At 38.3% G+C, this 11,302-nt stretch overlaps 1 protein-coding gene across 1 annotated transcript; it reads right to left on the bottom strand.

The window, feature by feature from the left end:
* Window positions 1-6,055: 6,055 nt before the first annotated feature.
* On the bottom strand, window positions 6,056-10,248 carry LOC106643785 (5'-3' RNA helicase armi-like). The gene is made up of 6 exons (XM_014359051.2): window positions 9,217-10,248; window positions 8,249-9,128; window positions 7,519-8,114; window positions 6,865-7,437; window positions 6,531-6,776; window positions 6,056-6,450 (listed from the first exon to the last, which is right to left on the bottom strand). Exons 1-6 carry the CDS (start codon window positions 10,246-10,248, stop codon window positions 6,130-6,132), a joined length of 3,648 nt encoding a protein of 1,215 aa, XP_014214537.2. The 3' UTR covers window positions 6,056-6,129.
* Window positions 10,249-11,302: the final 1,054 nt, after the last annotated feature.

Raw genomic sequence — 11,302 nt, 5'->3', positions numbered from 1 at the left:
AGCTTTGCAAGCTGGATAAACACGTTATCGGGTATACACACCCGAGGATGTTTATACATCGTAAGTTTGGATTATCTCGCACGGCTTGAAAGCACTTATGTAATACAATTTTTCACGTATACTTTACGAGTAACCTTATACCTCACCTTCAACTTGGTCAAGTACAATTTCGTAGCCTTGCGTCCTTAATTTCCGCAAAATTGCCTCGCTATAATTCCATGGACGAGTGTAAAATACGAAATACCCATATTTGCACACGACGAACGTATCGATCCTCTCGGCGGATTATTCGGGCTGTCAAAATATCCAGGTGTAAGAAAAAAAAAAAAAAAAAAAAAAAAAAAAAGAATCAACCAAAAGCTCCCAACTTACGTACAAGCAAAGCAAGGGCTACTCCGAACCACGAGACCTCATAACACCGGCTTACACGTACGTATACGTATATACATACCTCCACCCACCGATCGTCTGAGCTCAAGGGTAAATACCAAGAACCCCGGCGTACCCTTTCGCCAAACAAACAAAACAAAATACAACCCTCCCACACCCCCTGCTTGCATCACTCGCCGTGTGTGTGTATATGTATGCTTCCCTCCTCCCATCAAACGGCCAGTATAATATATGCCTACCCTTTACGGGCGAGCGGTTGCTTATTTTATACCACCGCCGCGCCACAACGGGAGCTTTTAGGGTGCATCTATGGACACGTACACGTATAGCTGGGCTGCTTCGTCCTTTGGGCCCCGCCACTTGAAGGGCTACACGCACGTGTATAACATACACATGCACGTTTAATCTGATCAAGGGTGCGTTTAGCGAGACGTGTCGGTGTACCTGTATGTCGTTCTCGATTGTTCCTTCTCCCCTATACCTACTGTTGTTTTGAACGCGGTCTCGAAAAAGAAAAGCCCCTCGCGTGCTTTACTATTATACCGGGAGAGCCCCGCTCATTGGAGCACGTGATACACGTATACGGGTATATACTTGTGTAGATAGGGCAGCATCGGCGTCTCGAGTTTCCTCTCTCTATGCATCGGCTGTACAATGGATGTACCATACGCATCACGGAAGCTCGATTACGCGCCCCCGAGCCCCTATTGTTTTTACCTACTCCGTGTATGCCGTGTGGCTCTCTTTTCTTTTTCTACATTGTCGTCATGGTATGAACAGCGAAACCACGAGGAGTGGAAGAAAAAAAATAAAAAATAAAATAAAGAGAAGGGAAAAAAAGGGCAGTCTCGTGTATAGTACATGATGCGGGATGGCACGCGCGAATCTTAAAGCTACGCGAGCTTCGAAAATAGCTGTATGTGAAGACCGGATGGTAGACTTGGGAAAAAAAAAAGTTTGTTTTTCTACCTCTGGCGTTTCTCAACGTCTATTGCGTTCTCGATAGGAGAAGAAGTGTGTTTTGCATGGGCAACTATAGGACAATAGAAAATCACAAAGGGTCTGGCGATCGCCTTGAATGAGATGGACACTGTACTGTTTTTCTCTCTTTGACGCCCATCTATGTCGAAATCTGTGAAAAAAAAAAAAAAACGTGGGACAGGGGCAACTTTGGTATTACAGTAGTGGTTTTCGTCACTAGTTCGCAAATTATAGGCTATACGATATCACCGAACAAGGGTAAGTAAGACCATGAGATGTTTTTCAATAGATATAATTGTAAGAAGGCGCTCGAGGCAGGACATAGTAGATATTCCTTTATTTCACTGTTGGACGTTTACTACGCCATCGGTAGGAAAAATGGGGTTCTCACCGTGTGTGCATCCAACCTGGGCAAGGGGGGTCGCTCGAGCCCAGAGCTTGCCCCAACGCCGCAAAGTACGAAATCTGCTATTATTCATCCTTTGGGCGTTTTTCATGACCTTACTTGTAGACGTGTGTTGTACCCTCAGTTACGGTCTTTTTAAGATATATTTTATACGTTATTTTTCAACTTAGACTTGATTGATTTGATGACCACAAATACTGAGCTGAATCACCTTTCCTTACTCTTACAGTGCACTAATCAAAAGTTGTTTTGAGCGCTTGCCATTTCTTGCCATTTGCTAACGCAACAATTTTTTACGTTTATATCATAATGAAATTTTTGAATAAAATTCAACAAGCTTTCAGAAAACGGGTAAAGAAAGCAAAATGATCAATTTAAAAAAAATTTATTTACCAAAAAAAACGGAGTTTAATAAAATTATTCAAAGGCCGAAGGAATATCCTAAAAGTACATTTTAATGGTACGCTTGAAGTGTACAGCGTACTGACATCAATATGTAATATTTATAAGTACAAGTGTGTACGTAAATTGACTCCCGGTTCCCGACTCGAGCGCTAAAAACGAGTTAGTTGCCCCCACCGCTGGCAGCATTTGCGGAATACAGCCCCTGATTTTATCATTCTGGTGAAGAGAGCACGGTGTCAGATATATCATGTCGACGGCTCTTACGAAAAACAACGGAACTCAAATTTTTCCATTTAAAATAACATTGGAATTTCTGAGTTCCGTTGTTTTCGCTAGAGCCGTCGATGTGTAGATATTATATAATATAGTAATCACTTCTAAGTAGTCATCTAAGTCATCGTACGTCACGTAATGAGCCATGGAGTGTCGCAACTGTATAAACTGTGATAAAAGTAGAAAATTTATATTTTTGGAGATCGATTAATTGGTAGAAGATAAAATGTAAACTTGCCGCCAATAGCACAGAGAACGTCAACTTTTTATTTTGTATTCATAAAATTAGTTGCGGCTGGTTTATAATCAATTACATGGCTCTACAGTTAAAATTATTTGGATCAGCGCCATCTAGCGTTGCGAATTTTTGAACTAAAAAGTGGCCCTAAACTTTTGACCCACAGCATTTGCGCTTAGAGCCATTTGGCCAATTATAAACCAGCCGCAACTCATTTTGTGGCTATAAAATAAAAAAATAACGATACATGTGTTTTGGGCGGCAAGTTAACAATTTATTTTCTACCAAAAAATTGACCTCCTATGTATTTATACTTTAAAGATAAATTTTCAAGTAAAAGATAGACAGTTAATCTGCCGCCAAAAACACATGTCCTGTTATTTTTTGATTTTATAGCTACAAGATGAGTTGCGGCTGGTTTATAATTAGTTAAATGGCTCTAAGCGCTAATGCTATGGGTCAAAAGTTTAGGGCCACTTTTTAGTTCAAAAATCCGCAACGCTAGATGGCGCTAATCCAAATAAGTATTACTATAACTTATAGTAGAGCCATTTAGTCAATTATAAACCAGCCGCAACTAATTATCTAGATATTTAATAAAAAGTTGACGTGATTAATGCTGTTTGCGGCAAGTTTTTATTTTAATTTTTACCTGCGAATCGACCTCCAAAACCATAAATGTTCTACTTATCTTATTCGGCTTATAAAATCGACTACTTAGTAGTGATTACTATAAGTACTACTATTTTACTATTACTTCTATTAATGATTTTTGTTTATACAAGGGTGCCTTGTGTAGGGGCGGGGGGGGGGGGGCAATGATCAAGATGACAATTGCATTGCACACACGTTTAATTGATTGACAAGAGATATCTTACGTTGTATTTAACCTGTTGTTATTATCGATAAGTAACGTATTGAAATAAAGCAAATATAATATGAGCATGATAATGTTTTTGTGTAGCTCTGTGAAAAATTATGTTGATGGGTATGTTTGCATGCCATAGCAAACGTTTACTTCAAACTAAACATACTTATTTAAACACTAGTACTGTTGTGATGATAATCAGGAAATGAAAAATATCACGAGGTACCACACGAATTAATGTACTTTGAAAGAATGCAATGAAATTATATTAATAAAATTCAAGAATGTTTTTTTTTTCGAAAAGTTCATGTTTCAAGTAGTATATCTTAAGGAAGTTACCAAGTTTTAGTCGTATAAATGTGTGTTAAGGGCAATTACTGTTACTTAAAAAGCTATCTGTTTACTATAATTATTAAATTATCTTCCGTTATTAGTAAAAATTACATTTATGACATGTACGTGTGTACACTTGTTACCAAAAAAAAAAAAAAAAACTACAAGAAACTTATACAAGCTTTGGATCATCATCCATCAATATGTTTTCTTTGATTTTTTTCTAGGATATGAAAAATCGTGCGTGTTATGATTGGGTATATTTAACTTCAATGAGTTGAACTTTTTTCCTTGTATTAATTCATGCAAATATACTAACGAAATATAAAATAAACGTTGTCTTGATTATTTGCGGCAAGCTTACAATTTATCTTTTACCTACAATTTACTTCCAAAAGTATAAATATATAGGTCAGTTTGTGGGTAAAAGATAAGTTGTAAACTTGCCGCAAATAGTACAAACAACGTTTATTTGATGTTTAATGTCTATGACACTAGTTGCGGCTGGTTTATAATTTACTAAATGGCTTTACTATAAGTTATAGTAATATTTGGATCAGCGCCATCTAGCGTTGCGAATTTTTGAACTAAAAAGTGGCCCTAAACTTTTGACCCACAGCATTAGCGCTTAGAGCCATTTAGCTAATTATAAACCAGCCGCAACTCATCTTGTAGCTATAAAATCAAAAAATAACAGGACATGTGTTTTTGGCGGCTAGTTAACAATCTATTTTCTACCAAAAAATCGACCTCCCATGTATTTATACTTTTAAAGATAAATTTTCGAGTGAAAATAGATTGTTAACTTGCCGCCCAAAACACATGTATCGTTATTTTTTCATTTTATAGCCACAAAATGAGTTGCGGCTGGTTTATAATTGGCCAAATGGCTCTAAGCGCAAATGCTGTGGGTCAAAAGTTTAGGGCCACTTTTTAGTTCAAAAATTCGCAACGCTAGATGGCGCTGATCCAAATAATTTTAACTGTAGAGCCATGTAATTGATTATAAACCAGCCGCAACTAATTTTATGAATACAAAATAAAAAGTTGACGTTCTCTGTGCTATTGGCGGCAAGTTTACATTTTATCTTCTACCAATTAATCGATCTCCAAAAATATAAATTTTCTACTTTTATCACAGTTTATACAGTTGCGACACTCCATGGCTCATTACGTGACGTACGATGACTTAGATGACTACTTAGAAGTGATTACTATATTATATAATAACTACACATCGACGGCTCTAGCGAAAACAACGGAACTCAGAAATTCCAATGTTATTTTAAATGGAAAAATGTGAGTTCCGTTGTTTTTCGTAAAAAACTTTCGTGAATTAATGCAACACGGTATTATTTAAAAGGTAGTTATTATTTATAATAAAAGCTTGAGAAGCGACTCATTCATTTACATATATACACATACGTACCACTACTTGGGTTCCTATGGGTAAATGTAATGGCTTAAGTGAGTTGGCTAAAAAATGTCAATTACAATAGCATAGAAAAAAATAAACGAATCAAAGCTCATTACCAAGGATTACCATTAACAGTTCCGGGGATAGGTACTTATTTTATTATTAAAAAGTGATGAAAGTCTGTTTAAGTACATAATAACATGTTCGGGCTCAATGTTAAATTACTCGATATAGTGAAATTTGCCAGTTTCTAAAAAAGCCATAAACTATACGTCGAAGGTACGTGACACTTTAAGTATGTGTTGACTATTTAACGAGTATTGCTAGCTTCTTTTAATCGATTTTATAATAAATTTCGGCATAAAATGATTTTAGATAGTTTGATGATACTTAAATAACATTTTATTTAAAAAACTTACGGTACAAAAATACTTAGCAACACCTTTTTAGTTTTACAAACTGGAATACAACTTAAGAGTAGGTTTTTTTAAAGTATACATAAACGTGTTAATTTTTTTTTTTGAGTCATAAATTGTTGAAATACATTTTCAAATAAATAGCATTGAAATAATAAATACTGTTTTATTAATTTGTGCTAAAATTTACTAACAATTTTATTTTTTGTTTTGTAAAACTGCATATAACCTGATTAGGCAATTTTTACAAATTTTTGTCTTGAGTTTTAAAAATTTCAATAAAATTACATTATTACTACTTTGGGTCAATGACGTAATATATGAAAACATAAAATGTTTGACTTAATGTTAATATCTTTGGTAATGAAAATTTTACAGTTTTACAAAACATCTCACCATATTTTATTCCAAGTTAAGGCCGATAATGGCACTCCGAGCGCTGCAGTGCTCCAAAACACTTCTCCAATAAACATCCTGCTGCAAGAGTTTCGGATGACCAACGATTATGAGCAAAGCTCTGGCTCGCGTTATTGCTACATTTAATCGCTGAGGCGCTGCAACGAAACCAAGCGAGTGTCGTATGTCATTCTTGACCTTATCTTCAGAAGTTCTGACCGTTGACAGCAGAATTACTTTTCTCTCCTGTCCTTGAAACTCCTCAACACTTCCAACCTTTGGGAGATCAATGTCCAAGTTGGCCAACAGATTTCTTATGGTGAAAACCTACGTGTCGTTTGAATCATTAGAGGAATATTAATTCACAGAATTTTAAACAAAAGCTTGAAAATACAAGTTTTTTATACTTGTTTGGCATATGGCGTAATGATACCGATATCATCCGATTTTAATCCAAACCTCAAGAGTTTTACAAGGTAAGTGTAAATTTGGGTAGCTTCTTCTGGGTTGTACCAACTTGGGCTGTCAGGATCTCGCATGTTGGTACCGTTCACGCAATGGAAAGTAACTGGCGATGGAGCTCCAAGCCTCTTTGGTAACATGTCAGCGAATTTCTCCAATAACTGAGCTTCTTTACTGTACTCGGGATCAACCTGTAAATTACATCACGTGTCATTTAACTGATGATTGAAAGCAGAGAATAAATTACTATGAGCGTTGTTTTTAAGCTTTTATGCGTACCTGTGGTATCAATTCAGCATCGTAAAACAATTTATTTGGCAAATCAAGCAAATCCGGCAAGCTTCTGTAATTCATTAGCAATTTGGTTACCAACCGTGGATCATACCCGGTCTCAAAGCCTTCAAGATCCTTTTGATAGGGAAATTGTTGCAGTAACCTTACGAGAAAACTGTCATTGAGACCAAAGTAACCGGCCAATCGGCTTTGAGTGATTGGACCAAGCTGCTTGGGATCTCCAGCTAGAATTACTTGGGTCACGTCCTTGTGTGCTAAGGTCAAGGGGATCATAATTTCGGGCTCACTGGCTTGGCCAGCCTCGTCAACAAATAAATGAGTAAAGTGGCCAGGTTTGCAGCCCATATTGTATAATATTCCAAGAGCTGAACATGTTCCAATGATTATCCGATGACGGCAGAGAGTTTTCAACGTCACTTGAGTTTGACAACCACGAGGATCTGCTCGGTTGATGTCGGTGCGTGTTCCCTCTTCAGCGATGTCAGCAGTAACGCAGAAGGGAAGCAAAAGCTCGGGTATCATGTCGCTGTCCAAGTAGTGATAGGCCACTAGACGTACCTATGATATATTCATTCACTTTTTAAATCTACTTGTAAAATAATAATCATATTTTAGCGCATGATATGAATATACACTTACCAAATCACCAGGCTGAAGTACTCTGGCATCTAACAATCTTTCTGTAATAAGATTAGCCGAGCTATTTGACGGCGTAGCTATGAGAATTCGACTCTCTGTAATAGTGTAGTAAATCTGTAAAATGGCCTCTACCACTGTTATGGTTTTTCCAGTTCCTGGTGGACCAAAAATGACATAGGGCAACGGGCGCGCAAGGCCCCTCAGAATATTTTTCACCGCTTCTTTCTGGTAGGGGTTGAGCTTTTTGTTAAACCACTTGAGTTCTCTCTTGTAAAGGATTGACTCTATGAGCTTTATACGATCTTCCGAGTTAAACAAATTCGGTAGTTCTAGTTCTTTGGCTTCTCCGTCACTCACGTCCACGAAGTTGTACTGGGGTTCCTTCTGCTCTACTTTTTGTGGAAAAAGAAAATCGGGGCCAAGATTCTTAATCACGGTGCCAATGGCCGCATGACATCGTTGGAGAACTGTGGTCGAAGCTCTGAAGCCCACTGTGCATTCCTCGCCATCATAGATCTCGTGAAAAACGGCGTTAAACTTTAAATACACGTCCGAACATTTTATTTTATGGATAAAACCTTCGTAGCACTTGGACTCTAAGCAAAAAAATTTTTATTTGTTATAAAAAAAGTTACGTTTCTTATACTTCAATCAATTTTTCTATGTTAAATCATGAGAGTTAAAAGTATGGAATTTATGGTTGCATCAATGATAAAACTGTAATAAATACCCGTTTCCCATTTGTAATTTATAATAACGCGATCTCCAATAATTAGCGAAGGACGTTTTTCAGCAAGACCAGGAACGTTGAGGGTCATATATTCTCCATTTCTATGCAACACAGCACTTTCCATACTAAATCGCTTCATATCAAGGACCATTGCAATTTCTTCCAAGTACAGCAAATAGTTGAACCGTTGCTTGTAGTTGTTAAAACTCAGTGGCATATTAAGGCAAGGTATTTTTTCTTGTAAAGCCAATTCTGATTCCACCTGGGTTTTAGTATTCTGAATCATACTATCGATAGTTGACCACAGAACAGGAGGTATTTTCCAAGTAACAGGACGCACAGGAATAAATTTAGCAGGCTTGTATGGCTTTACACCTCTTATGTATCTGCCATCTTCATACACCTGTGGTATTACTGATTGCCGTCCACCCATTTGAGAATTAAACAAGTTGACACTTGGGGGAACATTGAAAGTTTTCTTACTTTTGACATTTATTTCACAGATGCGTCCGATTTTGAAATTTCTAAATTTAAATATTATTAACTCTTTGGATACTCCAACTTTCATACCTTTGCATCTAATGACATATGTAACTTCTCTTTCTGGATTTAATATTACCTTTTCGTCACGTTCCGGTGTAATAAGAATCAACTGCGAGTCTGACCTTCGCGACAAAAATGCACATTTCATTATCACTTGCTTGCAAACGCCGTTATTCTTGACATTTACTTCGAACGACGTTGTTGTTCCAATATCTAAATTTATAACTATATCTTTGGTGATCTCAATGTCTTCTTTATCTTCCATTAGATCTTTCATTTGGTTGTAAGGAAGTTGGGGTTCCTTTTTAATTGCTGATGTATCATACTTGTTGGTCACCTGTTAATGCCATAAATGACTAAATTGAATGCATTGCTGTACAACAAAACAGTTTGAGAGAAATAATTTTTTTTTTCAAATTACTCACATCTTCAACTGGAACTACAGAGAGTGCCCTCCAACGCGTCTGCAGTCCTTCCTGATCGCTTTCGATACTTTCCACAATTACCTTATCCCCTATACAGGGCAGATAACCATTTCGACAAACAAATTTGTTAAAAACAATGCTTCTATCAACAACGCCGTACTGCAGCTCTTCGTTGAAATCTGTGATCCTCCCCATCTTGTTGTACCTTCTGAGAGGCTTGACCGTCTTTATCTCCACTATCTCGCCCTTGAAATTCATCACATCTCCGTCGATCTTGAATAAACAATCGAGCTGAAGCCAGTCGCCAACGACGGGTACAAACTCCGCAGCAACGTTGTCCAGATTAACGAGCGTACCGTCTTCCAGATACATCTTTCTGCCTTTTTTCTGGTCCACTCTGCCGACATGTACACGCATGCAGAGCTGCCTGCCCATCTGTGCACTAACCAGCTTTCTGGGCACCCTGGGCTCCGGCCTAGGAGCCGGCGCGCCTACGTCGGCTTCGTCCTCATCTCTCGGGGGATAACTGGTCAGCGGCTCACCATCGTCGTCCTTGTCATCCGTCAAGTCGCGCTCGGTCTCGCCATCCTGGACGCCGAGCTCTTCTTCCCAATCGGGTCCGCTTTTACTGATGATCTTGCGCACTTTCAGATCCTCGCCCTTGCTCGCCCGATACGCCATATATTTGACCCGGTCGCCCTTCCTAAGGTCAGCTGGTACGACATGCTGCATCTCGCACATCAGCCGGTTCTCAATGAGCACGTAGCTGTTGTGCACGAGGCTGACCGTGCCGTAGGCATAGATGCAGCCTTCGTCGTCCTCCTCGACGAGGTCCACCTGCGCCCCTGTCTCCTGTGATACGCCATCCGGAGTAATCGAGTCGAGAGGCTTGCCATCTACAGCGGCCGGCGACGGCGATGATTTATCGGCCTCGACGGCATGACCTCCGGACTGGGTATCGTTGGGGAGGTCGTCGTGACCACTGTATACGTGGTAAGCTTTTTTGGCTGCGTGGCCGAGGAAAGAAAACATGGCACGCGGTGCCGGCGCGCCCGGACGCCCGGTGTGTTTTTTCTTACTAAATGGTAATGAGTACACAATAACAAGCGGAGGTTAGCCTTCGCTTCGCTCCACAAAATAAGTCAGTGTAGGTATTTTAGCTCTTTTGTGAACTCTTGTCCCACGCACAAAGTAGGTATCTCCAAGAACATACATAAACACAAAACTACGAGTGTTTTAACTACGTTCACACTTTTTTATGGCGATCGCGAACTAGAAAATTATATTATGTGAGTAAGTAGGTATACATACACCTGTAGATTCATTGCAAGTGTAATTGCGTGACCGCGGCTACGACTGCAGGGGTGGTATTCCGTGTAACTTTTTTTCACTGTGTGAGCTTATGGTGTAACATACTTAGGCTGATGTACAGCAAACTAGTTACGGAATACCACTTAAAACGTGTTTAGTTTAAATACTTACTTACTTACTTATTTTGTCAAAAACAAAGACTTGTTTCGACTCGATTGCTTCACATTTTTTTTCCGATGCTTGTAAAGAAGAGTATAGATATTTTTTACTCTCTGCTCGCGTTTCGCGCTTGGCTTGGCTTGAACTCAGGACTCTCAGTACTCAAGTAGGTACTTACATCTCCCATTGGAATTTTATAGATGCACTGATGGAATTAATCTGTTTAATTTTTATAGATAATTAATATACCTACAGGACTATACTTGTATACAATAAAAGCGAGGTCTACAACATCAAGTCAATTAAAAATAGTAAACATTTACCACAGGAATAGTTTTCAGTACTTAATTGATGAGTGATTTTTTTTTCAGGTACAAATTGGTTTTTGCCAAATGTGTATTTATTTGTTTGTACATAGGATATCCTAATATTTGAACGTTGTGATGGCACTGATAAATGAATTGTTCAATTAATATTTTGAGTCTAAGTAAAGTCATCCTACATGAAAACATTTCTTTTTGATGAAACGAAATGAACAGGTATTGCAAAACTTAAATATTTTGTAAATTCTTATCGCAAGTAAGTATATAGCCAAAATTTCGTTTTTTCCTACACA

This window comes from Copidosoma floridanum, unplaced genomic scaffold (genome assembly GCF_036245765.1).
Source record: "Copidosoma floridanum isolate Cflo_tuat_1 unplaced genomic scaffold, Cflo_Japanese_pri ptg000013l, whole genome shotgun sequence".
Taxonomy (NCBI): domain Eukaryota; kingdom Metazoa; phylum Arthropoda; class Insecta; order Hymenoptera; family Encyrtidae; genus Copidosoma; species Copidosoma floridanum.
The sequence above is the reverse complement of the archived record's forward strand: the minus strand, read 5'-3'. Positions and strand labels throughout refer to the sequence as shown.